Below are 27,299 nucleotides of genomic sequence, written 5' to 3'. Positions count from 1 at the left end.
GGAGGGGAATACAAAGGAATAACGTTCCCATTGGGAACATCATCAAAGATTCTAATTTATGGTTCAAAACAGATTCATCAAAGATTCTAATTTATAGTTGAAAACAGATTACTTACTCAAGAAACAGTCCGTTAAAGAAGCTTGGCAAAATCGACTAGCCTGCTCAAGTGTCTTCTTGTAGCGGAATGGTCGCTTTAGTCTCTCTTGATTGTGCAAAGATGAAAGGAAGTAAATTCGGTATGTGATAACCAAAGCAAGAATGCAAAGGAAGCCAAGGTACATTTATGCGAGAATGCGAGGCATGGCTTACTATCAACTTCTTTACTTTGATCCGTAGCGACTCAACCCAAATTCGCGAACTTGATTCATATTCTCGGTGTCTACATTACCCACGGATATGCATGTGGCCAAGGTTTGAAGTCCTGTAGCGACTTCGTCTGAGACCTTGCGCTCTGTGACCAACATATTCAATAGAGATTTTTGGACACTCTCTCCGAAGACAAACAAATTCTTGATTGACTGGTAGAGTAACATTGTGCTTAGCTCGAGAACTACTTCCGGATCGATAGAGTCTTTGAGCTGCTGACTCAGCCGTAGCCGCCGGTCAAACAGCAATTGCTTCTCTGATTTTTTGTCGAGTTTCTTAAAAGGAAGACCGCAGATGGTGAGACAATTCTCTTCCGCGTGTGAAGAAAAAGCGTCAAAGTTGCCAGGAGGGCTCGGTTGTCCATTCTTGGTACCACCTTGATAGCAATCTCCCCCACACAGTATCCACAGGTGCGTCAATGCCATACCAATGCTACCGGGGAGCGTGGTGCGAAGTGTAGGAAGAGGATCTCGAGGCTTCCCTTGTGCATCTGGGTGACATGTCAAATGTGTTCGAAAGTACCGCCGTCTCGATGTATCAACCGCTAAGCAGCAGTGAGGGAGTTCGGCGGCAGAGTGCGACTCAACTGAGTCTGCGTCAAATGAAAAGATGCCTTCCACAATTTCGTTCTTTAACAGACAGTATTCAGTTAGCCGACGGCAGAAATCAGCACAAGGTCCTCGAAGGATATCTTGCCGCATAGCGTTCACGGCTTCCGCTTTTACCTCACGCTTAGCCAGATACTGCAAAAGCTTGGATGCCATTTGAATCACATAACAGGAGGTTGCGAAGCACTGTGGATCTTCGAATGCGCCTTCCATACTCTGCGTCATGGATGCGCTGGTTCGCGTAATCCGTGAAGACCGCAAGAGACGAAGTTCAGCTTGGACAGACTTTTCACACAATGCTCGAAATTCTTCAGTAACGCACGAGCAAAAAGCTTCTTCCAACACCGCCTTTCCCATAGCACCAGTCTCTCGCACCCAGTCGGATATGTCTGGGTAGGCGTTTAATACCAAAGTCACAATGTCGGCCATGGACGGTATTGTATCCGAAGGCAATCCAGTTCTATCGCTCGACAAGGCTTCAAGATTTTTTTTAGACTTGCGCTTTGATTTGGTAGACGCGATTCCACTCTGTCCATGCTGGCTTTCCAAAGCTTTAGCTCGTTCTTTCGCGAAGGGCTCGATCATTAGGGGAAGAACTGAATTTGAAATTTTAGCGATCATACCTTGACTGACGAAAACGGCTGCTAACTTTGATATCGCAGCGACGCCTCTAGAACCTTCATCCAGCTTGGACAAAATACAATTTTGCAAGAGGGCTTTTGTGTCCGATTCATAGGCTAGCAGTTCTGCCGGTATGTACTGCTGTAAGTCGAGCCAGCCGTCAATTTCAATCGAGTCTTGGGTAGCTCCTTCCAAAGGACCGACTATCATAAGAGGGTGAACAACGCTATTCTCCAAGATTATTGCTTCAGAACAAGAAGAAGCAACAATGCGCTTGAGTTCCGACGGCAGCATAGCGACAGTTTGACACAAGGTCGTTGAAACGAATCCATTCGAAGCAAAAGAATCGGTCACTGTCTGATGCTTTTGCTGAGTGAAGGAGTGGGGCACATAGCTATCATCGCCATGCAGCGCCCCCGGGAGCTCTTGAGCGATGTCTTTTAATATGTCGCTCATCCAACAGACTTCCCACGAATGGCGACGGGCTACAGAGACCAATGATGTCGGTTCCGTGAAGTCGGCAAAGGCTGAGGAGATCTGCGACCGCAGCAAAGCTAGATAGCGTTGCGTAACCAAAGTTTTGGAACCATTATCTTGGAGTCGCAATTCCACATCGTAGGGTAAGCATCTTCTGCGATCTTCCAAAAGCTGCAGAAAGTTACTGAGTGGAAGGTGAAAAGACTTTCCTACCAGTTCGGACACCAAAGCGCGTCCACCGAAATTCGAATCCAGCAACGACAGACTTTCGTCCAGCATATCATCTATGCGCTTTGCGGTAGTGAGATAATGGTCATTGATCACGAGCAGAGACGCGGTCTTCGAAGATCTGACAGTATTATCCAATGTACGGCGGAGGTCGCGGACTGCAACATGTAGAGCCATGGCCGCCTCGTCGTAGGTGCAGAGTTCACGCGCTCTCTTTTCAAAATATTCCCAAAAGTCGAGACAAAGGCGCTCGAGGGTTACGAACGTTCCGGAGCTTGTTCTCACTATACTGGAATTTTCGATCCCGAACGTGGGAAAATCGGAATGCAAGTCAACATCCGAGGATTGAACAGGCTCGATACCGTCGTGGAAGTAGCCGCGTTCGATCAAGATCTGCATCAACTCTTCGGCGAGAAACGCTTCATCTTTATTCATTTTTTTAATCAAGCAAGCTACTGATTCCGTAGCGTAGATCTCGCTGTGTAAGGATAAAACGCGAAGAGCCATCCATGGAATCCTTTTGCTATTCGAGAAACGTCCGGGACAGATCCCTTCGCCATGGTCCCCTGACTGGAATTGTTTCTCGTTGCAAACCGGTCAGGGTCCGGTATAGTAGGGCAGAGAGTTTTGGGCCGTCTGCCTGTCATCGGTAACTCCCGAATTTCTGATCTAACTCGGATCTTATGCGCAGTCAGAAAAGACACGCGACGACCAAATGGGAAAAAAAAACCCCGAGACACACAACGAAGCTTTCTTACGAGATCCCTTGCCCTTGGTGTAGATGGTCAATAGAATCATTCGGAATACGACGCTCTTGCACCATTCTTTTCAATGGCCTTTCGGGGTTTTGTATCATGACAGACCCAAGTCCCAACGACGATTTTTACCTCCGATACTACGTCGGCCACGAGGGCAAATTCGGCAGAGAATTCCTCGAGTTTGAACTCTACCCGTCGGGAAAGCTTCGATACGCGAACAACTCCAATTACAAGGACGACGATCTGATTCGGAAAGAAGTCTACGTTAGCCCCGCGGTAGTTGAGGAATTTCGACGCCTAGTGGAAGTCAGCGAGATTACCAAAGTGGACGATAGCAAGTGGAAAGAACCCGACGAAAGATCCACCGGCCATCAAGAGCTAGAATGCAAAATCGGATCCCATCATATCGCGTTCACGGCATGTGAGATTAGATCGCTGGGTGATATTCAAAAATGGAACGATCCAGAGGGACTCCAGACGTTTTACTATCTTACACTCGATCTCAAAGCCCTGGTGATGGCACTCATTTCGTCGCATTTCAAAGCGAGGCCGATCCCGGATTGAGACTACTTATTGAGAGAATTCTGCAATTTGGGGACTCGAGCGACAGTGGCCATTGCTCTTCGCACGTATCTAGCTAGCTTGAAAAGTCAGTACTATATCATGCACCAATCGGTTCACTATTTCAAGTGCTCGCAAACGGTCGCGGCAGGTCGTTCCCGCGTGAGTACCGTAGAACAAAAGATATTTCAAATAAATACTGGTTTTCTCTACATGATTGTTGTCGCCGATTAGTAAACACGGAATCAAATTCGTGCTCTAGGCAAAAAATTCCTATAGAATTGCCTCTCTAGCGAGATACCGACTTCCGTAGCTGGCTATGATTGTGAAAAAAATACTTCGGTCCGTCCTGGGCCCGTTTTGATCGCGACAAACCAAATAAAACGTTTTTCACCACGAAACCAGCGAAGCCGATGTACGCCGCAAGTGAACCATGGTCCCTTTTGGAAATTTGAAAGTATCTGTGGCAGAACTTCTTACCCACGTACAAAAAAATACTGATCGAATAGGTTGTTGATCACTTTCGAGGCCAGCGAAGGAAACGTCGCACGGGGAAAGAGCGAGATTGGATTGCAGGGGGGCTCACCCGGATCGAAAGGACCCCGGTTGGACGACGCGATTGGGACCGGAACGAATGGCCGAGGAGACGCCCGTACTGATCAGCAATGCGGAGGTGTTGGATATTCTTGGAGCACGTGTCGCCGAGGCTAAGGCGTCGAAGAAACGACCCAGCTACCGTACGCGGCATCGGGATTGGATCCAATCGCAAGTGTGCGAGTATCTACGTGCCACTCCGTGCACGAGGCTGGACCGTGCGCGGCGGAAGGAACTGCAAACCGTATTGCGCAGTCACAAGAGACGAGTGAGCAATAATAACAACAGCAACGACGACAGTAACAGCAGTACGAACGGTACCACTGTGGGTCGGGGCTTTCAACTGACGGAAGCCGAGGCTTTGCAAGTACTGAATTTCATGCCGACGGAACCGGTGGAAATTCATCTCATGATTGAGGATTTGCACGCCCGGATGCCGGAAAAGGATCAGGAAGAACTGCTAAGGATTGTGGCGTCGTATCGCAAGGATGAAATCTCCGACGCCAGCAACGGAGTAAAGCGAGAAAAGGGAGACCCTTCCTCGCCTCCCAACGGGACTATGACGACATCGCCTGTAGTTAAGAAAGAGTATCCAGATACCGGCATGTTATAGCAATTTTTTTCTGAAACGATCATGGAAGTTCCTGCACAAGCTCACTGTCAATTGACTGATAGTTGCGCTGTTCTCTGAGCATAGTAGGTCTCGAATTGCATGTAGTGAACGGGATAGGTACCTAAAACAAATAAACAAGTCTAGAATGTACGGATACGCAATCAATTCGGGAAGAAACGAGTACGGGTGTGAGGATCTAGCTGTGACCAGCTAACTGGGGATATTCGAAAACAGAGATGGTGCGTGCAAGGTGGCACGAGTTCGGGCCTGCTTCTTTTTTCTCATATGTTTGTGCTGGCTAAGCTTCAGGCCGCTTTAAAATCGATATTTACTGCCAAAAAAAAACGCAAATAGCATATTTGCGTTTTTTTTTTGTCATTGACTGTTAGGCTTAAAACACCTCATTTACAATAAATGTAAAGCGGCCCGGATATAAGATGGAATTCCATATCCGGATTCCATAATAGCGAAATAGGTCCTAGCCAGCAAAGCATCTCAGCTTATGCGAGAAATTGTTGCACTAACACATCCGCTCCCTATTGCTCTTGAGAAGTCCATGATACGCCCCCTGTCGGAGCACAATCTTTGATTTCATGTCAAGGATTAAGTTGGTATGGTCTTCATCCAAAGGGACCGAATAAAAGCCAGCCCATGTTCTCTCCGAAAAGTGCCCTTCAATTGAGCTACTAACATTCCGAGCCATTTCCTTTTCAAGAGTTTTCATAACATGTCGCTCTATGGGTTGCTGCGATAAGTTGAGTATACGCCATGCTGGGATCATGAATGTTGCTGCGTAGCAAACAGCAGTAACTCTACTGTTCGGAAATGTCCAGTTGAGAGCCTTTTCATGCCACTCTCTAAGATTCTGATACCGGAGCAAATTAAAGTCCTTGTTGTCCTCTATTACACTTTGCCCCCTTTGTACAACAGTTCTTGCATAACCATTTATCCGAAATTCATACAGCGTAGGCGTATCGTGAAATGCGGAATATGCGCAGTCTGGTGTGACGCCACAGGCAAATTCACCTCCCGACGCAATCCGAAGCATTTCAGTTATATTTCGGTATCCCTTGTAGACTGGCCGTATTCGGAAGTTTTCCATTGTCCTCGGGGTGTCCTCTGTAAACAGAACCACGGACGACGCCGCTTCTTCAGGAGTTGTCTTGGCAACATAGTGATTGACAAAATAGGCATATGCGTAATCGCATCCGCCCACATTGGGCAACGGAATAACTTCAACAAGCTTGACACGAGGATCCTCAATAAAGTTGGGCACGTCCGCTTCGTTCCCACATTTGGACAATACGGTTATTTTCACTGTCGCCTGTTTCTGGTTGGGTACTTGACTCAGAACAGATTCGTAAATTAGATTCAGGTCTGAACTACAATACGCGATTGCAACTTCGATTGTTTCAACAATGATCTGGTTGTCGCTTTCCCGGATCGCTTCTCCCCACCAGAGCTGCTTCTGGAAATCGGTGACTGTGAAATCACGGGGAAGCTCCTTCATCCCAGGCACTAGCTCGACACTCATAATAGTGCTACTGGTAGAAGTATCCATCAAGGGGGCAAGAATTTCGACAGGAATAGCGGTAGTCTGGGCGATTGTTGCCGATTTCCTTACAACATCCATTGTCACCACACCGAGCATCGTGCCCAAGCCGAGCATGAGCCATTTCCACAGCGCTCCTTTAGCCCGATGCGGCTCCATTAGTTTCTTGATTTTCTGCGTTGCGGAAGGTGCATCACCCCGCCACATATCAGACCCGTGCTTGTCTGGTCTTCGTTCCTTAGAAGTCATCGTCGCATGCTAGTATTCCAGGTAGGGAAAGCGTCCGGGAGCGTAGAAAAGGTTGTTAGGTTGTGGTCCTCCAGAGGCGGACAGATTTTTTCGACTTCTGTAACAGTACAAGGAGTCTCTACTACCTAGAGAGCAAGTAGGTAATTGGTCCGCTCTTTAAATTTCTTGAAGCAAGTCCAGATATTGTCTTTGGGAACACACTGCTAAACTGAGAATCATTATTTATCGGTGAAGAGAATTCTCGATTTTCCCATCAATGTGACTAACTGTAAGTTAGATTATTTGGGTCACATACGGCAGACTTTGCCGGAAATTCCCCTCTAGCCGACAGTAAAGGCATCAAATCTATGTTGTATGGTCTTATTATGTGCTTTTCTATGTATTTATGGTATTTTCAGAAGACACATCGGCTCAGCCGTGAACAATTTCCTTATTTGAAAGTCTCTATATAGATACAGAGACTTCAAATGTACCAAAACTCCGTAGACTTTTCACTAGTTGAGTTCAAACGACAGGGGAACACAACGGAAACGAAACCAAAATTTGGCATCGATCCATTTTTGTACCAGGAGTGTTACAAAGTTACTTCCTCTCTCACCCAGTAGTCGTCGAAGAGTCCCGTTCATTCCAGAGTCTCTTCCATCTTTCCTCGTCTCTTCTATAGTCATGGCAATCAGTCCGTCGAGACCGTGTTCGGCGAGTCCATCGGCACCGCAGTCGTTGCACAAACGCCGTCACGACACCGTCGCGTCGTCGGAGACGGCACCGCACAAGCGCCCCGGCGTCTTTGGCGATTCCGGTCTCACGGACGTCCAACGTCGCGAGTTGCGCGGTGCCCAGCGTCACTTGCACGAACAACTCGCGCAAGGCGACGCCGTGTCCGACGATTCCTGGCGTCGACTCCACCAAGCCCGACACAACAACAACGTACTCTTTGATCGCGTGCGATTTACACGAGAAGCCGTCCTCGACGCCGATAACGTCAACCTTATTGCTAATCAGTACGTACTCGAGGTCGATCGCATGGTACATGTATGTTTCTGTGTGTGTGTGTGTATATATTGTATGTGTGTATTAGTTGGAAGTGCATGTGTGGTGCATGTATACTGGGTTTTTGTTCCGATCTGACACCAGAGATACTTACAGTAAAGATTCCGAAATACATATGCACGAGACTGATAAAAGAGTAAGTAGCAAAGCTATTACGATTTATGCTAGAAATTTTTACATTAAAACAACCGCTCCCTATTCCAATAGTTTATGATGCGCCCCCTGGGCGGAGTACAATCTCTGACTTCATGTCAAGGATTTCGTTGGTATGATCTTCCTACAAATGGACTGAAAGAAAGCCACCCCACACTCTCTCTGTTGCTCGTCAATAGAACTTGATGCGCTACAAGCCATTTTCTTTTGAAGAGTTCATATCACGTCTCTCTGTCGGTTGCTGCGATAAGTTGATTATACGCCATGCTGGTATTATGAATGTTGCTGTGCAGCAAACGGCAATAATGTTCTCATTCGGAAATGTCAATGTGAGCGCGCGTTTGAGCCACGCTCGAAGATTCTTACAGTGAAATAAATTAAGCAACATTCTTAAGTGAAACGGATTCAAGTTCTGATTGTCCTCCGCTTCATCTTGCCCACTCTGTGTAACTGTTCTTGTAAAATAACCTATCCAATATTCGTGCAGTGTGGACGTGTCGTGGACTGCAAAATATGCACAGTCCGATGTGACCACACAGAAAAATTCACCTCCGGACTCTATTCAAAGCTCTCCAGCAACACTTTGGGTATCCATTCCCAGCTGGGAGCATCCGGCAGTTTTCGATTGTCCTGGGAGTGTCGTTTATGAACAGAACCACGGATGAAGCTGCTTCCCATGCAGTTGCCGTGGCTATGTATTGATTGACAAAGTAAGCATACGCATAATTGTATCCACCCACGTTTGGCAATGATAGAACGTGTACTTGATTGACACCAGGATTCTCAGCAAAGTTGGGTATGCGGCCTGCTAATCTTGCCGGTGTTATTTAGTTTTCAGTCTAGCCGTCGCCCGTGTGCATCGCAATTGAGCTGAACCGAACCGGTACACATCCAACGCAGGCTCTCCTACGGGTACGATACCGTGAGCGTAGGCCCTATTCGTTTACAGTTAGTTCGACATTGGGAGAGGATTTCGTTTTCCTGGGACAGAGGACAATCAATCATTGCTGGTGAGCATTTCTTACAGTTAGACCCACAGCATCTTTGAAAGACATTCCATTAAAGTACCGCCTCGAAAATCTCGTCGTTCGTTACTGGTTAATATTCGATACACGGTGCTCGTCGGTGGAACATTCCAGCCCCTTCGTAGTGTTTTCTTCTTTAGTCGTTGCACCGAGGAATGGCGGATCCGGCACTAGACGACGATCCCGTGGAAGCCCCCCTAGAAGCCAACGTGTACGCGGTCCTGCAGCAGATCCGTGAGATTGCCGCTCAGGTTGGTTTTGGCGAACGCACCATGTGGGACATTGGTCGCATTCGTAACGTTCTGGAAGCCACGGCAGGCGACGTGAATCTCGCGTCCCAACTGTACTGGGACGATTTTGTGGCGACACACGCCGCGGGGGATCGTCCCCATGGTCTTCCCATGGAAGCCTTACTGGCACACGAGGGAGCGGGGGAGGCGAATCCTGCCCAAGCAGCAGACGAGGAGGGTAACGACGAGCTCGTTGTGGAACTAGACGGTATGGATGCCGACGAGGAAGGCCCCGCAATACCTCCCAACCACGCTGGACCCGATGTCATCAACAACATTCCTGCCGTGGACGAACTCGATGCTCACGACGAAAAATATAATAACAATGAGATTCGCGAGCATCGTCCCCGTCGCAGTCGGAACAACCCACTCCAAGAAATTGCAATTGACCGCGATCTCTTGGAGATCTTTGGTCGACATCATTCGGGTGACGATGCCGATCGTCTTGTCGCTCGGATCCGAGAATCTGTCCGTCGTCTTCGCCAAGCAGAACCACAGCATCTGCCCGCAAATGGTCAACCCGAAGTCCCCGCAGCCGCTGTCCGAGCTGCTGCGGCAGTCCTTTTGGCCGCTCGGGATATGGAATCCGTCTCGGTTTCGGACGAAGACGAAGAGGGCGGGTGGAAACTGGTTGGTGGCAAGCTAGCCAACCTTCCGCAGAAGCGACGCAGATCTGATCCGACCAGCAGTCCCGATGTCCCCGCCGACAGTGACGACGACTGCTATTTGAGTGACAATGATTGGTTGTGGGAACCCACGGACGTGCGCAACACTATTCCGATATCGCCACCAATGGATCTCTTATGGGGAATTCCTTCGCCGCAGGAGCCCACCGAGGCTGCGACCGTCAACAACGAAGTGGACAATGGTGGTAGTAGCAATATAATTGTGGCCGAGGACGACGAAGCGGACGATGACAACGCTGCGTCAAATATCGGCAGTACCGGGATTCCCCGGACTTGGTTAGGCTGCAGCTTTGCGTTGTCCGATTGTGCCACGGGTCTCGTCGTTCAGCCTCCGAACGAAGACGATATTGCCTACACTACTTGGCGCAAAAAGGTTCCGCTAACAGGCAGCATACGCAGTCGCATTCCACCTCCCTATCATTGTCGGTCAGTGTCCATCCTTCTTTCCATCGTGACCGGATTACTGTACACGGGCGCTGCTCCACAAGGAACTACGGTGAGTTGTCACACTTCGCGCAAGCCGTTTGCGGACCTCGATCCCGAGCAGCGCCGCCGCGAATTTGGATCACGCCTCGCCGACGCTTTGTCGTCACTCTTGTTGATTGCCGCCAAAAGCTCGATTGCCCGCAAATCCAAGGCGCTCGCCGCGCTCAAATTAAGCCAAAAACCAGCGGATATACGCAAATGGCAAAAACTCGCCCGGAAACTGCGTCTTTGTCCAACAAGCTCGTGGGATACCGATCCGGCAACAGGATACTTACGGTTTGCGGGGGAGCGTCGTATTGATCGGACTCCGCAAATCAAAACGTCGTTTACGAATGTGGAAGACCTGCATTCGTATGTACTGAGTAATCTGACCTTTTTCACGAGATCCGGCGGCTGCGCACTGTTTTTGGAAACCTTACTGCGGATTCACGGCAAAGGGGCTGTTGCCCGAATGATTCGCCACGCACGCTCCCGGGCGAAGATGCTACCTCCGATGGAAGTACCTTTGATACGCTGTGTTTGCGACGAAAAACATAAGAAACGGTTGGACGACAATCCCCCCACTGGATTGTCACGAGCCGATCTGGCCAACATGGTGGGCACCAGCCCTCCCGGACACGAATGTGTATCGATAGAACTTTTGAGCTTACTTTTGACGGGAAGCGTCCATTCTACGCTGAAGGGCTGGTCCACGGGTTCGCTGGGGTTGGGGTTGCTTTCGGAGCCTTCCCAAAAAGTGTGTCAGGGTCTCACGCGCCCGGGTCAACCTGTCTGGCTGTTGCGCGGGCCGACGTGTTATTCCGTCCTTTGGCTGACGGGGAGTCGTGATTTTGACGGTACGGATTTCGCACGAATCGACCGTCCCGGTGCGGTTGCCACGCTGTGCCACTGGAACTGCTGGTACGAAGAACGGCGTCGGACGGACTTTCGACTCGTCACGGTGCGGTCTCAATGGGTTCCGCCCACGCGGCGTTCGGTTGTGGACGAACTGCAGATGGAGGAGAAGGACGAAACGCAAACGCAAACGATGCGATTAATGGCGCAACGCCGCCGCAAAAGTGTCGGTTTGCTCAACGAACTCGAAGACGGGGGGAGAGACCTTGTCGAACTGAACTTTTCAGCAGAGGAAACGAACCGCTTGGAAATCCACCCGGAGGATCAGAAGCTGTATCCGGATCAGTACCAAATGTGGCGTTACGATATGCACGAGGTTACTTCAATGGACCAGAAGCCGGCAGCCACACGATGGAAGCCCTTTCACCGTTTGAGCAAGCGGGCCCAGCAGCTGGTGCACGTCACACTGGGACCAAAGATCAACACTATTTTGTGGACGCGATGGCCCAGCGCAAACTTGGAGCGCTTTCAACCGGAGAGTCCACCTCCTGTAGTGTAAGGACAAATTCCTCTGTAGAAGATAATAAATTGCTTATACACGGAATACACGTGAACTCTAGAGCTTTCAATTTTTGTGAAATCGTCTGGAATGAAATGTCGGCAGGTCAAGGCATACAGGTTTCGTCCCTTGCCCCATGAAGCGCAGCTGTAAAATCTCCATTCGCAAACCACCATGGTCCAAGAGTGCTCGACAGAGATTAAGAATATTCGCATGGTCACCACCAGTGAAAGTCGTCGTACTCACGGCCAAGTACCACGTTTCCCAAAGGGACAGAGTGAACGATGCCACTCTCACGTTAAATCCTCACTCTTTCGGTAGACCTGTTCCGTTTGTGCCGTCCATTCCGGCACGTTTCGTTCGGCATACATTCGAATAGTCTTGGCCTTGGCAGCTCTTGCAATCAACTGATGGTCTTCCGTCTGCCACCGCCGTTGGTACACGTCCTCCCACACTTTTCGATTCTCCCCGAGCTGCAGCACCACCCCGTTGCCCGTCACGTAGCTGCTGCAGGTGAGCACATAGCCTTGATCCGCCACATGCGCGGAGGAGGAGGGCGCGAGTCCGTCTTCCCCGCGCCGCAAGTGCTCCGTGCGACTGGTGTCCCCGTGTTGAGCGGTGCAGGTCAAACAGTTGCCCCGCCGGCAGTCCGCTGGCAGTTCCGGCAAACAGAGCTCCCGGGATACTTTCGATCGCTCCATGGCTGCCAGAATGGTTTCGTCGTCCCGGACGTGTAGTTGACACGCCCGACCTTCGTACGTGACGGTCAACGCGTAGGTCGTGCCGGGCTCGTGCGGGCCCGTGGCGGACCGGGACGAGAGTGTCCCGCCGCCACCGCCGATACGTCTCGTTCGGACGACGGGAGATTTTGGGAAGGCTTCGGTAGGGATGGCGTGTAACCAACAGGATAGCAGTAATACGACAATGGTACCAGCAATAGTCGTAGATGCAGTAGTAGTAGCAGTAGCATCACCAGCGACGGTGAACGGAGATCGGCCCCTCATGGTGGTGGGACGAGGGAGGATTGTGGGACGAGAACGAAGCGTGTCGCATGTAACAGAAAAAGTGTGAATTGTCACTGTAGAAGTTGTTGACAGTGAAACACCAGAGTTGGGAAAGCCGTCGTTGACGTACTTTCCGGGTATCCTTTCAGACTCCTCATGCGTGCAACAAGCACGAGCCATGCTTGCGACGGATAGACGGAATAGGGAATGAATACTTTGCAATTGTATTGATCTTGATCTGGACCACACTCGTGGGATCCCGACAGATACCCTACCCTATCTCCGATCTTGGAATCAACCGATTTCCTGTGTGGATACACTCGACAGAGACACCGGGCCCCGAACATCCAACACAACGACTTGCCTACTCCACAGAGTCTAAGGAACGTGAACGCCAACGCCGTCTGGACCCGTCATTATCAGTACCACCAGTACCATCATGAGGGTATGGCTAGTCCTGTCCTTGATGGTCAACCCGTCGTCAGGATTGGCGGCGGGATCGAGGCCAAACGTCGGCCTGCACGGCAGTAGTTGTTACGGTGGTAGCCGGCGGGGCGCCCGTATTTCGCGCCGATGCGTTTCTACTCTGTGGGCCCAAAAACCGGGTAAATCTACCAAACGTCACCCCGCTGCAGTCGGTGGTGGAGGATTTGGTGGTGCTTCCCGAACCCACATGCCCCCGTCGCCCACGAACGATTATGCCGTCTTCCCACGTCTGGAACCGCCCGTGGCCGACACGCTGGTAGCGGCGCCAGAAGATTGGGAACAACCCGGTCCCCTTCCCAACGAAATCTATCAACGATTGGATCAAATTTACGGCTTGCCACGTTTCAATTACGAAACATCCGAACCAGTGTCTCTTGATGAACTCATGGTCGCTCCCAAGGACCCCCCGTCCATCAGCCGCAACGAATTTGACGATCTATTGAGTGCGGCGACGGGGAGACCAGTGTCGACGCCACCAGCGTCGACATTCGCGTCGACTCCGTCCAGTGCGGATCTGCCTCTCGACGCACTACCACCATTCGAAAAATTTCGTATTCTGCATGTGGATCCACTCGTGCTGGGTATCGATGATTTCTTTACCGCCGCCGAGTGCGATCGATACGTCGCCTTGGCAACCCAAAACCAGAAACACAACATTCTGGAAAGCCGGTCGCCGACAGTCGGTAAGGACGCTGCCGCCAAAGCACAGCGTACAAGTACGACCTACTACAATCATTTTGAGGGGGTCCCGGAACTTATGGCCAAGGCGTCACGTCTTTTAGGACTACAAAGTATCGATCGCTGGGAAGAGCCACAAACCGTTCGTTACCGAAAAAATGAGAAATTCACCTGGCACTTGGATGCTTTGGGACCCAACGAGAATAATCCTGGTCTGGGAGGTCAGCGATTGGCAACCCTTCTGGTGTATCATACCGATTTACAGTCGGACGAAGGCGGTGCCACCATGTTTCGCGATTTGACTGGCACGAACGGACGACTCGCGGTACGCCCCCGACGAGGGGCGGCACTGCTCTTTTTCCCGGCAGCCGGGGGCATTCCCAATGCACCCTTTGATGTACGAACACTGCACTGTGGTCAAGCCGTGTCCGCCACGTCTCAACAGGACAAATGGATTTCGCAGTTGTGGTTGCGACAGTCTTCTTACACGCCTACGGCCCCTCCGGGCAACTCGCACTCGCAAGCAACCAAAGCCATTTCCGAGTACTGTGCCAACCTGTCGGTAAAATAAAATTTCTGTATTCTAAATTTTTGTCGTTTGCGAAGCATGCGAGTTCAACGTTCACTGTCAGTAAAGACTTCGTCAGTAGCGAAGCGATCATGTTCAACGTTCATTGTCAGTAGGGACTTTCTGGGCTGAAAATCTAGCAAACCAAAACAAACGCGTGAAAACTACGTGCATGCGAATCTTTACAAACATTATGTGTAACAATAGCAGTGGATAAAAAAGACGACTTACAGTTAACAGTAGAGCGATACAAAAACAACCTGATGTGGCTGCTGGGAATCGAACCCAGGTTTTTCGGACCACAACCGAAGGTACTAACCACTATACGACAGCCACCGACAACAAAAGCCAATATTTTGGTATAAATATGCAGAAACATAGAAGCGGTTTGCTTCATCATCACTGTCAGTCTTCGTATTTACATTCAGTCTAGAGCTCTCTCTCTAGTAGTCGCTTTTCTTTGGCAGCAGTGTCTATCGCAATGTGTGTTTTGCATATCTAACTCCAAGCAATATAATGTCAACGGCTTTCAATAGCGCGAAACCAGCGGACTTTATTACGGGATATCCTTTGGTTGTTGACGCTACCGGTTCCGGCAAACGCATCCGGCAGGAGAATGCTGGAACGGCACCGGAGCGCCCAAACGCAGCATCGGATGTTACCGGTGGGCGGGAATTGGTGTTCGAGATGGATTTTTCTCCGGTAGCCAAGCGACAACGATATATCGCCGGCCATTCTCCCGGAATCGTCAGCATTGGAACATTGAACTCCGACGTTACGTCGTCCACGGATCGCTCTTTGACCACGACGCCTCCTCCCAGTTCCAATCCTTGGTGGAGACGAAAGCGCTGCTCTATGGATCCTCTACCTCACAACGACGAAACCATGAGCAGCTGCTTCGTTTGCCAGAAGGCGTATCATGTACAAACGATACCCAAGCTGAAGTCCAACATGCCGACCAATTCGTTACTCCAGTATTTTTCTCCCAAGCGATCCAATCGACGATCAACCAATACACACTTTGTTTCGAAAATTGTTGTGCAGCTTCAGCAGGAAGAGGAGCGTAGCGATCTCTGCACGTTCTGTGAGCGAAAAAATTGCCCCGACTGCTTACTGCAATGTCAGGCATGCGACGATCGCTATTGTCGACTTTGCCTGACAACCGACTACAGTGGTGGTATCGAACACATCGTGTGTCCGGACTGCCTGGCGATGCAAGCAAAGGAAAATACCGATATGGATGCGATGGACATTGCATAGAAGAAAGCGCGAATCGTTGAATTTTGGGGTAGTTCGTCTGGCACTATTGGTACCGGAATTCCCGCGGTCACATAGATAATACATGGCTGCTATACTACGAGCGGCCAAATTCGAACGAAATTTCAATACGCAACGTAACTTCGGATTTTTACCAGTTTACCACAAATAAGTTGCAGTGGTTAACTACGATGCTTCTCCTATTCGCTCTAGCCCATCCTCTGGTATCGAGTACCATTTTTGCAGGTAATTGCAACATATATGACAGACACGATAGAGATGATGGTTCATCTCGGCGGTAGTAGCCGGCAAGGTCGATCCTGAACTGTTGTCGTCCAGACTTCCCGCAGATGGCCACGTAAAATTGGGTTGATCGTCGTATACGATGCTCAGTGCGCCTCCGCACGTGGTGCAAATGTGCCTCTGCCCGTGCGGTGTGGTCCGAACCAATGGTGGTTCCGTGTTCCAGGCCAAATCAATATTGTCGAAGGGGGCCCAAGTCATGTAGGGCCCACCCGAAAGTTGACGGCACAGACGGCAGTAGCAGTGCTGCAACTCTGTGGGCGGACTGTAATCGATATAGAATCGGGATGCCCCACAAGAGCAACCCCCGGTCAATCTACCATCGCGAGGGGCAGCAGTGGTATCTTCGTCGTCGTCGTTGCTTGGGGCTTGTGGTTTGGCCCTCGTCCAGGAGGTTTCGGACGACTGCTGCCATATCCTTCTACTCGTCCTCCAGGAATCGAGATAATTGTTCGGAACAGAATCGTCCAACAAAGGCCCCATATTGACAAGTGTTTGGTCCATTAAGGTTGCCCCAGCCTTGGGACGGGTGAGCATCTTGGAATAACACTGGTTACAGAATATCCGTTCGACGATACCGAGTTCGAAACAAATATCCCGGTACGTTTGTGCCGAGTTTCCTTCCACAACAACCTGATCTTTCGGTACCACCAGATACGATGTAAAGGCGGAACTGTGATATTTTCGGCACGGGCGGCAGTGGCAATCAACAGCGCTGTGCGCGGGACTATCCGCTGGTGCCGATGGATTTGGCCGGATACTGACTTGCAGGCCGGATACTGACTTGCAGGCCGCCACACTGGCATCGTGAAATGATCTCTAGGGGGATGTTGGTGGTTCCCATCATGACCATCGATGTAATCTTAGACAGGATCTGGAGAAGTAGAGTGAGGAATAGACCGAAACGCCGACGACCTATTCGCATCCTTACCGATCTCGCGGCGGTTTCTACCAAAGGAAGCGGGTCGTGTTCAGTGTGCGGACTGTGAGATAGTGTCAGGGACCGCGACCAGAGGGGGTGTCATTCTCTCAAGCCAGTTTGATGGGTTGGGGAAGCGCAACCGACAACCCATTCGGCATTCATGCTCCACGAGCAAAGTCGTGCTCGGACACGATATACCGCGACCAACCAGCTGTTCACCGTTTGCGGCTGCATAGGGTGGGGTTCAAGGAACGGACGCATTCACTGTCAGGCAGGATCTCTAGAAAACTGCTGTAACAAAAACCCGCGTTCAAACCCGGGTTGGCACCATACCTTTCAGTTAACATAACTTACATTGCTGGCGATGTAACTCAAATCGAACCCGCAATCACGGCATGCCAAACAGAAGCTTCCCTGTTTGCCTTTCTCTAAATTCCTTGAATAGACCGTTGCCCAGTATAGACTCGACAATACGCGAAAACTTATAAAGCCTGTGTACAAAACACACATGTCCGAGGCCAGCAAGTCCAGGATTGTGCTCAATCGGGAGGACTTTGACGAAGAAGTCGAGACGCAGTTGGGACCCCAAGTGGGGAGTTATATCCACCGTGTCCCGCCAGTGGAAGGAGTACACGACGGTCAGATCCTGATTCGCCTTGTACGCCGGCGCATCGTCATTTTGGATTATTCGATCACACCCACACGGAGTGAGTTGCGTGAGGCCGAGCAGACGCCGTACGTGCGTATAGTCTCCGGAGCCGGAACGAGCAAGTGTCTACGAGACGGATGTGGCAAGGTGGGGATCCCGTTGGTCCTCTACGACAGTGCACCCGATGAACCCTTCTCGGCGTACATGAAAGCTGGCTTTTGTTTCGAATGCCAGCGAATTAAAAACGATCACCGTAGTCCAAGGAAACGCCCTTCTCTAGGCAAACGCAGTCGACCAAACATTTCTGAAACCAGAGGTATTGCGACGATCGAGACAGAAACGGCAGCTGCTACTCCGACGCTTTCCGGCAGCAGTCACCGAAGGACGACTCTCTCGAATGACGCCAGGCCTCGGCGGTCACCCCGTGTGGTGGACAACGTTGCGCGCCCGTCGCTACGGTTGGATTCCGCACCCCATGCCGTCGACAACAACAACGACTACGAAAGTCCACTCCGTGACCACAGGGCCGTCGTGAGTAAGAGAAAGCCTAAATTGACCTCGACGGGTATATGGGAAAGAGCGACAAAAGCAGAATATCGCAAGTCTTTGATGAACGAAGATGGACGTGATTCGTTGGAAGGTTCGGAGCAGGGAGATGACATGGAAGGAGGCAAATGCTCAGCCAAGGAAACGGATCCCGAGTTCGCCCCTTCTGTTGTATCCAACGGCATGATTGAGTTTTCGTTGGCACCCATACAAGCACAACTTACTTGCGGCTTCTGCCAGGGGCTTTTCAAGGAGCCATACACGGCCACCAACTGCTTTCATACATTTTGCAAATCCTGTCTACTTTTTTCGTTCAGTCAGAAACATTTTGCATGCCCAACGTGTGGAACGTACCTTGGAAAAAACCTCGAGAAATTTTCTCTACCAGACCACCGAATGCAGGACTTAATCGACAAGGTCCTGTTTCCAGATTTAGTCCTATTGGAGCAAGAGGAAGAGGCGGCTTTTTACCGGGCCCGAGGAATGGCTCGCAAATTGAGTGTACGAAGGATGGAGAAGTACGAGGACAACTCGTCATCGAAAAGATCACGGTCGGTAGTGGACTCGGAACAACAAGTCAAGTTTATATTGCTTCCCGACGAACACGCCGAAGAGACATTGGCTATGCCGAGATTGGCGTCCCACATAATCGAGACGCAAGGTGTTATTCGTATCGGGCAACTTAAAAGGTATCTCAGTATCAAGATGCCGTCACTAGCGTTGACGGATCCCATGACCCAAATCGACATTGTTTGCAACGGGCTACCCCTGGGCAACGAATTGAGTGCTACATTTATTTTGAGGACGGTCTGGATGGACACTGCCCATGATCTGCTGTTGACTTATCGCAAAGCGAAGACTTCCGTGTCCGGATCTTAAGAGCAGTTGCTTTCTAGCATTTGAGTAGACTCGATGAATATTTTTTTTATGCGTTAATGCAGGCAGTGAAGTCCTTGGGTATGGAATACTCGTTGACACAAATAGGAAGTCGGTACTTCTTTAAAACAAGAACGAGCAACGACCTACTCTTTCGATTCCTCATGGAATCGATTCATAATCACATCCACTGATTTGTTCAAAACCGTCAAAACCTTGTCGATATCTTCAAAGGTATGCGCGGCCGTTACAACCATGCGGATACCAGGGGGTGGATCTGCACGACTTGGTATGTGTCTACCCGTTGCTACCAACGCACAGCCCCGAGACAAGCTTTCCCGTACCACTTCCCGCAAAAAAATAACCTCGTCCAGGTACTCGGTTTCCGGAATGTCGGCCACTTGAAGCATAATAATTGGCGATCGTTCGTCGCTGGTAACGAACAACAGATCTTCCAACTTGGTACAGAACGCTTTGAGTTTCTCGTACATGTAGGTCCGGTTGTCGTGGAGGCGCTGCAAGAGGTCCGGATCCTTTTTCATTTGTTCCAACGCCTGCATGGCTGCGGCGGCCGAAAATGGCGGAGACGATGCACTGAAGCAGTACCCGGATCCACTCAAGCGCTGGTGGTCGACGACTTCCTCCGTGCCGACCGTCACTCCACCCACACTACCAATGGAATTTTCCAATCCAATGGTAACAATTTCGGCGTCGTGCATGAGTTTTTTACCAAAGTGTTCCGTAACGCCCCGACCCGTTTTACCCAACACTCCGAACGAGAATGATTCGTCCAAAATGAGTCGATAACTGAACTCGTGTTTGAGTGCCACCAGTTCATCCAATGGCACAATCGTTCCGGTGTTCTTGTACAAGCCTTCTACGACGAGAAATCGTCGTTGCGCGTTCTGTGGGCGTTTCAGTTGCTGGTCCGTCTCGCGAACTTGTTCCAAAACGCGTCGCAAATCTTGCATGTCGTTGTGTCGAAACCATTTGACGTGAGCCCGCGATAAGCTGACGCCCGTAAGCAGCGGTTCATAGATACCGCGATCAGCTACAATAAGGTCACCACGTTTGCAAAATGCGGCGACGGTGGAAGAACATGTGCTGGCTCCGTCACTGTAAAGAATGGAATCGGCTGTGCCGGTAAAGTCGGCAAAGGCTTTTTCCAAATGCAAGTGTACATCTACCGTACCGTAGAATCCTCGAGGGCCGCAACTCCCACAACCGTACTTATCGAGGGCTTCTTGGGCCGCTTGCTTGACAGGATTGTGAGTATTGGAGGAGAGTGCGGCGGACATGCCGAGGAAATCAAAGGTGGCAAAGTTGAGCACGGTCCGTTTTTCAGTAATTTCCGACGTGGTGATCTCCATGGTACGGCCGTGCATGGCGTGCACCACAACGTCATTCATTTCGTCATCGGCATTGGCGGGTGTCGATGGGGCGAGAGGTTGACGTGCGTGGTTCTTCCACTCGAGCAACAGGTCTTGTTCTTCCGATTCCGTGAGTTTTTCCTTTTCGAGCTCGCGCCAATCCTTGGAGCGACTGACTAGAATATAAACAATCGAAATGAGCAACGTTGTTTCCACAATGACGTGCACGGGGTCGTTGGTGTATAGATCAATCCACCAAGTCTTATAGAGAGCCGGGAAGCTCCGAGAAAAGTTCCAGATTTCGCCGAGCGTGGGAAAACGGGAAGTCGAGGTTGAGGAGGAAGCATCCTTCCAGACCGTGTGCACAAAGCGCCCCACTTGGTAACCCAACGAGTAAACATTCGGCATAAAGGTTGTGGAAGAAGCGGTAGCAGTAGCAGTAGCCGATTCCATGGTGTTCGCCAAGCTCGTAGATTCCGATCGCAGCAAAACCAAAGCTCGGAACCCTTGAGAATTCACGGAAGCACAAACGAGTCGTGAAAGACTAGAACCTCGTTCGTACGTGCCGTAACGGATATCAAGTGACGGGCAAATACGAATCTCGCGATGCAAACGAGTAAGTTAGGTATACAACAAGTAACGAGTAAGTTGTAGCAAGGACGATACGTCCGTGCTACAGAGAGAGTGGGTCGATCGATACGTTTCCGCAATGCGATTGAGAAAGCCGAATGGCTCGTCACAGTCAGCTCGAACAAGTGGGAGAGAGACATGCGTGCTGTGTTGGTCACAGTCAAGCGCGTTCGCAAAAGCGCACGCGTCCTTGTCAATGTCGCAGCGGGAGTCGGTCCGGCGTTGATTCGGTCGACGACAGACAGGCACGCCGATTCGTCGGGTAGCGGATGCCTGTCAGACGCTACCGAAACGAAGAATCCATCTTGTCGTCACCAAACTCGCCAAGATACCCACCCCGTACACACCGGTATTCACAGTCAATTCGAGTCCAAATGTACGTAACAGTTGCTGTTGGTACCGCTGTCCGCCTGTTCTTGCCTTGCTCTCCCTCTCTCGTACCAACCGTTGTGCACCGTCATTCCTTTCTTTCTACCTCACAGTCAATCCATTGTTCGGCATGTCGAGACTGCAGAATGGGCACGGTGATGCACGCAGACGAGCACACTTGTCGCCTTTTCCCAAGATGGATTGGTGGGGAATCTTGCTCGGCGTATCTGTTGTGCTAGCCGTTACTCCAAACTCCTCCTTCCTCGTCACGGCGGCTCGTGAACAAGAATGCGACGCCATCAACACAAACGCTAACGCTACGCTGCCGGTATCCTTGCGTATTGGTCTGGAGTGGTTCACCAATCCGGATCATTTGCCCTTGATTGTCGCACAACAGCACGGAATCTTCCGAGATTACGGTCTCGACGTGCACCTTATCGAACCGAAAGATCACTGGGAAGCCGAGGAAGAGATCCTGCAAGGTCGTCTGGATGTGGCGGTAACGGAACCTTTGCATTTGGCACAAGACGCGGCGCGTGGCAAGCCGGTCTTGGGCTTTGCGCGATTCTTTCACTCGGACGGTGGGGTCATGTACCGAACCGACGGCGAAATTCGGCGACCCCGCGACATGTGTGGCAAGATCATTGGCTATCCCGGAGCTCCGGGACCCGGGGGACCCGCTATTGTCAATACCATGGTCCAGGCCGACGGAAAATATGATTGTGATTTGGAATCGTACGGAAAATACAACGGCGGTTTCTTTCACACGGATGCGTTGGAATCGAAAAAGGCCGACGTGGCGGCGCTCATCTTTTGGAACTTTGAGATTCCCGAAGCGACGGCCCGTGGTGTGCCGGTAGACTTTTTCAGTCTTAAGGAATGGGGCGTCCCCGATGTCTGTCAACTCGTCCTCTTTACGACACCAGAAAAATTCTTGGCGTTACAGCCACAATTGAGGAAACTGGTCTTGGCGTTGCGCAAAGCTACGGGAATCATCCATCAACGTCCAGAGCTCGCCAAGTCCTATTATCAACAGTATACCCAAGGAAAGGACGGGGATACGAGTGAACAGGAAATCGACGAAGTCCAGCGTCAAATCATGGACGAGACGTTACGGGCAACGCTTCCCGCGTTTCCGAACGACAGCAACATGGCCAGTGACTACTACGAACGGCTCATGGCGTGGCTGGTTGACACCAACCAGGTAGAGGCCGACGCCGCTGTGACTACCAGTGTGCGCTCCTACTGGACCAATGAAGTTGCCTGGTAGACTGATTAATATTGCTCCACACACAGCTACATACAAATACTATATTGAGGCAGCAATAGATATAGTACTGATCCCCAGATATTTAGGCTTCCGAAATTTTGACATCCTCCGAACTCCCCTCGAACGGAACTCGTCGCCGTACCGATGTGTCCTTTACGGCTGAAGCGGATCGGTCGGCTCCGCCCGCATTTGTTCGTTCCGACAACGCCGGAGTCGTCGGAATTTGTCCATTCTGCTGGGCATCGACACCAAAAGCTCGTGGATTAATGGTGACAGATTTGGTGGCATTGTTTGTTTTGTAGATTCCTACTAGTCGATCCGCAAGCTCGAACATGTTGTTGCGCAGGGAGATGATAATAAATTGTGCATTCTTGGTCCGCTCTTTGATGTAGTTCGCCACGATTGAAACGTTCTTAAAGTCAAGGGCGGCATCGATTTCGTCCATTACGTATAAGGGAGTTGGCTTGTAATGATGCAGGGCAAAGACCAAAGCCAGCGATGACAGTGTTTTTTCGCCACCGGATAAGTTGCTGATGTTTTTCCAAGACTTTTTTGGTGGCCGTACCGAAAAGACAATACCTTCGGAAAACGGATCGAGCGAATCGACAAGCTCCAACTCTGCATCGCCTCCAAGGGTAATCATTTGATACATTTCCTTCAGTTTCAACGTAATTTGTCCGAAGCCATCCATAAACATTTCTAAACGCAGCCGACGAAGTTCTTCATGAGTCTTGCGTACGGCGTTGCGCTCCTCAGATACGCCATCCAGCTCGGTGACTCGGGCAAGGTAATCGGCCTCCTTCTTACGGTATTCGGCAATGGCCCCCATATTGGCATTCTTCGCAATCGCATTTCGCTCTGTTTCCAATACCGTGATTTCTTCTTTGATTTCGTCTTTGTTGTATTGTCGCAATGCGGCTTCGGAGAGGGTGGGCAACGAACTCTTTGGTATTTTTTCGAGCGGTTGTCGTTCCGTATCGGCGTTTGCTACATTGCTGTCGTCTTCCATATCAACATCCTCTGCTTCGTCGACAATGTCGTGCTTTAGCTTCGTCGACACTTCCTCTTCTTCGTCGTCCGACATGTCAAAGTCGTCGTCGTCATTGGCAACGGCGCGTAGCTTTTCGATCTCGTTGGACCAGTGTTGAATCTTTTTCTCGGCGTCGGAAATTTGCTTTGCAAAGGCGTCAACTTGACCAACGAGATCAACTTCCACAAATTTGACTTCGGACTGTGACTTTCGCAGCTCTTCCGATTCCTTCGAGACGGCTTCTAGTGCTTCACGCTTTTCGGCCTCCACTTCTTTGACCTTTTCGAATGCTTGCATGACGTGGAAAGCATCCTCTTCGAGCGCTTTGAATTCGGCAGCCTTTTCTCCCAACAAGACCTTGCACTTTTCGAGCTGCTCTTCGGCTGCAGCCTTGTTCTTTTCGGCTTTTGTCGCAGCTTTCTCAGACGTTGTGATAGCGACCTTGGCTGAGTTGAGCGCCTTCTCCGCATCATTGAGGACAGACAAAACCTTTTCGCACGCAGCTTGTTGCTTCTTGAGCTTTGTTCCACCAGCATCTAGAATAGCCTTTTGGAGACGAGCTACCTCTGTTTCGAGTTTGGAGGCCAGCATGGAACACGATGCCATGTCTGTTTTGCACTTTTCCACTTCACGGGTAAGGTCGACGAGTTTGGCGGCGTCCTTTTGGCTCAGTTCAGACTGCGCGCGGAGACCAGGGATCGACTCTGTCAAGTTTTTCCTCGTCGTATCGCATCCCTCAATTTCCATGGCAAGTTTGGGGAGGACAACCTCTAGAGCTTTAACACGCTTTTTCAGTCCCCGGACCTCGTCTGTAAGTTCCTTACGGCGCAAGCGAACCTGCTGCAACAGCTCCTGGGCCTTTGTGGCTTCATCTTGCAACTTTTGGCAATCCATGGATTCTTCTTCATCCGCAGTACTATCTGCGGTACTCTTGGAACGAGCGTTGGCCAATCGCATACCACCACGGCGAAGGCTCTTGCCACCTCCCGACATGGTTCCCGCCGTTTCAATCAACTTGCCATCCAGTGTGACTACGCGCCAACGTTTACCGAATTCGTAGGCCCAGCGTGTGGCGGTTTCGAGATCCGGAGCTACTAAAGTATCACCAACGCCGAGAAAGATTGCGGGAAGAATAGCAAAATTGGAAGGCTGGATGAGTTCGAATAAGCGACGGGCGCCTTCCGGAGTCTCGACGACTCGGTCGTGCGCTCCTTTTTTCATCTTATCGAGAGGAATAAAGTTTGCGCGGCCCAGTCCGTGTTTGCGTAAGAACTCGAGGCAGCGCTGCGCACCCGCTGTCGTTTGTACCACAATGTGATCAAGCATCCCACAAGCGGTGGAAACGGCCACGTCATAGTCTTCCGGAATCGTGGCCAGATCTCCGAGACGACCGAGGACACCAACATTCCCGAGCTCACCTCCCTTGCGTGCCGCTTGCAGAACTCCTTTGACCGCACTCGATCGACCCCCGCCCTTGGACTGCAATGCAGCCTTTGCTTCTTCGGCGCGGGCCTGGTATCAAAAAGTCAACGAAACAGGGTCAGCGTCACAACATACATAGAGTACACAACGATGATCACCACCGAACCATGTCACGTACCAACAAATCCTTGTTACGTTGGGAGATTTGGACTTCTTTTGTAGCGAGGACCGTTTCTTCGCCTTCCGCCTGCGTGATACGTTCCTGCGCCTGCTGGAGTTCGTCTTGTGCCGCAATGAGTTCCTCCCGTTTCGACTGCTGCGTCTGATTAATCGAAGCGAGTTCGGTTTCGGCCTGAAGCAGTTTTTCCTTCGCTCGCGTGGTAGAGCCTTCCAACAATTGAACCTGCGTCAGAGCGGTGTCGAGCCTGGCTTGAAAGACGGCGCGTTCCTGGTGGACGGGCGCGAGTTCCTGCGTTTTAGTTTCGAGCTCGCCACGAAGCTGCTGTGTTACGCCTTTCATGGCTTCGTAAATGTCCTCCAATTTGGCATCTTCCGTCGCTTTGTCATCCGTCAGAGTGACAATCTCTTGTTCCAACGTTGGAATGGCCTCGGTTGCATCCTGCCCCTTTTGAACGGCTTGCTCGTGTTTTTGTGCCTCACTGGCCATTTTTGCCACCAACTTTTTGCGTTGCGCTTTCTCGTGCTTGATTTCTTCGCGTAGCTTAATATCCCGACGCTCGTAGGCGGCGAACTCTTCCTTGGTCTGTACGAGTTCCGCGTGAATTTTCTCGTAGGCGAGTTTCTGCGCGGCGTGTCCGTTTTCAATTTCGTGGACGCGGTCGTTGGCGGCCTGGAGTTTTTGGCGGGCGGCGTCGAGCTTGGTGGCGGCCGCGGTCTGTTGCAAGGTGGCGTGCTGCGCATCCCGTGAGGCGTGAGCGGCGTGGATTTGGTAGAGAACGTTCTGCTTGCGACGGATCTCGCGATCTTTGCCGAGCAAGGCTTCGGCTTCGAGTTTGGCCGCCTGGAGATTGTCCTTTTCCTTTTCTACGGCTTTGACACGGTTGAGTTTTTCCTGACGGAGTTCCGACAAGGCTTCCACCTGGAGTGCCGCTTCGTTGGTTTGTTCGAGATACTTGTTGCTTCCAATGATGTCTTCCAGGTATTCGAGTAAACCTTCATCCTGATCAGTCTTTCCCTTGGGTGGCATCATGGAGATCATTTCGACTTCTCCTTGAAGAATGAGAAAGCGGTTATTGTCTAGATCAATACCTTTACTGTCTAGGTAGGCCGCGACGTCCTTGAATTGACAGGACTTTCCCTGAATCTTGTAGGTGGATGAATTGTCCTGACGGGCGACGCGTGTAACGACGCAGTCCGTCTTCGGGACGACGACGTAATCGGTATCACCGGGGCCGGTATCGATAATTTCCTGGAAATATACCGAGACCCGCGCCGAGACACAGTCACTGTGATCCTGCGACTTGTGGATAAGCTCCGAGACCTTGTTGAGGCGGAGTTTCTTGGCGCGCTTGCCGAAGACGAACAACATGGCGTCAATGACGTTCGACTTGCCGGAACCGTTCGGCCCCACCACGGCGGAAAAGCATTTGTGAAAGGGTCCAATCGTTTTGACGCCGGCGTAGGACTTGAAATTCTCCAGTTCCTGACATACCAAAGGGAACAGCGAGATGGAGGGAGTTGAGTCATTTGATTGATCGAGAAAGTGATTGATTTAGTGAGTAAGCGTCTATTCAAGTTAGTATATGCATAGTCATGCATGCATGCGTGTTGCAATGCCCCGTGCCGACAAGAGGGACAGAGAGGTGCTGGTGCGGGGTACCGTACCGCGACACATCGTGGACTGACGACGGGTCCGACACGGCGTCGCGACAACGCAACGTACCATTTTGCTAATCATGAGACGCGGGGGCGTCTCATTTTCTCCGTTCCTAAGTTTGACTGGCGTCACGTCTTCCACCAAAGATGGCGTCGCCGGAGGGCTGAGACTCGTCGAAGGATCGTCGTCCATGGTCGAAAGCGAGTTTTGTACCACGGATGGCGTCTTTCGTTCGGGTCGAAAAATCCGAGTGGGCGTTCAGTTCCGGGTTGGCCTCATTTGAAAACTTTAGCTTACATTGATATGCAGTATTGTAGAGAGGGTAGAATTCGAACAGAAACCATCGAAATGCTAGAAAAAGGAAATGGGAA

General features: G+C 50.8%; 9 protein-coding genes across 9 annotated transcripts; 5 read left to right on the top strand and 4 right to left on the bottom strand.

The window, feature by feature from the left end:
- Positions 1-65: 65 nt before the first annotated feature.
- Positions 66-2,808, bottom strand: PHATR_44171 (predicted protein; the record flags this gene model as incomplete). Its single annotated transcript, XM_002186163.1, has 1 exon — positions 66-2,808. One exon carries the CDS (start codon positions 2,806-2,808, stop codon positions 322-324), a length of 2,487 nt encoding a protein of 828 aa, XP_002186199.1. The 3' UTR covers positions 66-321.
- A 347-nt stretch (positions 2,809-3,155) lies between these two features.
- On the top strand, positions 3,156-3,623 carry PHATR_33540 (predicted protein; the record flags this gene model as incomplete). Its single annotated transcript, XM_002186451.1, has 1 exon — positions 3,156-3,623. One exon carries the CDS (start codon positions 3,156-3,158, stop codon positions 3,621-3,623), a length of 468 nt encoding a protein of 155 aa, XP_002186487.1.
- A 631-nt stretch (positions 3,624-4,254) lies between these two features.
- Positions 4,255-4,827, top strand: RPC17 (RNA polymerase C subunit 17 KDa; the record flags this gene model as incomplete). Its single annotated transcript, XM_002186450.1, has 1 exon — positions 4,255-4,827. The coding sequence occupies one exon, from the start codon at positions 4,255-4,257 to the stop codon at positions 4,825-4,827; it is 573 nt and encodes a 190-aa protein (XP_002186486.1).
- Positions 4,828-5,179: 352 nt separating this feature from the next.
- PHATR_44170 (predicted protein) lies at positions 5,180-6,678 on the bottom strand. The gene has a single exon (XM_002186162.1). The coding sequence runs from the start codon at positions 6,626-6,628 to the stop codon at positions 5,348-5,350; it is 1,281 nt and encodes a 426-aa protein (XP_002186198.1). The 5' UTR covers positions 6,629-6,678; the 3' UTR covers positions 5,180-5,347.
- Positions 6,679-8,829: 2,151 nt separating this feature from the next.
- Positions 8,830-11,754, top strand: PHATR_44169 (predicted protein). Its single transcript, XM_002186449.1, has one exon. It carries the CDS (start codon positions 9,012-9,014, stop codon positions 11,709-11,711), a length of 2,700 nt encoding a protein of 899 aa, XP_002186485.1. The 5' UTR covers positions 8,830-9,011; the 3' UTR covers positions 11,712-11,754.
- A 1,400-nt stretch (positions 11,755-13,154) lies between these two features.
- PHATR_44168 (predicted protein) lies at positions 13,155-14,482 on the top strand (the record flags this gene model as incomplete). Its single annotated transcript, XM_002186448.1, has 1 exon — positions 13,155-14,482. One exon carries the CDS (start codon positions 13,155-13,157, stop codon positions 14,448-14,450), a length of 1,296 nt encoding a protein of 431 aa, XP_002186484.1. The 3' UTR covers positions 14,451-14,482.
- Positions 14,483-19,146: 4,664 nt separating this feature from the next.
- On the bottom strand, positions 19,147-20,370 carry PHATR_41807 (predicted protein; the record flags this gene model as incomplete). The annotated part of the gene is made up of 1 exon (XM_002186161.1): positions 19,147-20,370. The coding sequence occupies one exon, from the start codon at positions 20,368-20,370 to the stop codon at positions 19,147-19,149; it is 1,224 nt and encodes a 407-aa protein (XP_002186197.1).
- A 1,195-nt stretch (positions 20,371-21,565) lies between these two features.
- Positions 21,566-22,639, top strand: PHATR_33535 (predicted protein; the record flags this gene model as incomplete). The annotated part of the gene is made up of 1 exon (XM_002186447.1): positions 21,566-22,639. The coding sequence occupies one exon, from the start codon at positions 21,566-21,568 to the stop codon at positions 22,637-22,639; it is 1,074 nt and encodes a 357-aa protein (XP_002186483.1).
- A 23-nt stretch (positions 22,640-22,662) lies between these two features.
- Positions 22,663-27,120, bottom strand: PHATR_44165 (predicted protein; the record flags this gene model as incomplete). The annotated part of the gene is made up of 3 exons (XM_002186160.1): positions 22,663-25,181; positions 25,270-26,754; positions 26,995-27,120. 3 exons carry the CDS (start codon positions 27,118-27,120, stop codon positions 22,722-22,724), a joined length of 4,071 nt encoding a protein of 1,356 aa, XP_002186196.1. The 3' UTR covers positions 22,663-22,721.
- Positions 27,121-27,299: the final 179 nt, after the last annotated feature.

The sequence above is a fragment of the Phaeodactylum tricornutum genome, chromosome 3 (genome assembly GCF_000150955.2).
Source record: "Phaeodactylum tricornutum CCAP 1055/1 chromosome 3, complete sequence".
Taxonomy (NCBI): domain Eukaryota; phylum Bacillariophyta; class Bacillariophyceae; order Surirellales; family Neidiaceae; genus Phaeodactylum; species Phaeodactylum tricornutum.
The sequence above is the reverse complement of the archived record's forward strand: the minus strand, read 5'-3'. Positions and strand labels throughout refer to the sequence as shown.

Bases quoted from the DNA above. Each gene is read 5' to 3' on its own strand.
- PHATR_44169 (XM_002186449.1), top strand. From the start codon at position 9,012: ATGGCGGATCCGGCACTAGACGACGATCCCGTGGAAGCCCCCCTAGAA.
- PHATR_44170 (XM_002186162.1), bottom strand. From the start codon at position 6,628: ATGACTTCTAAGGAACGAAGACCAGACAAGCACGGGTCTGATATGTGG.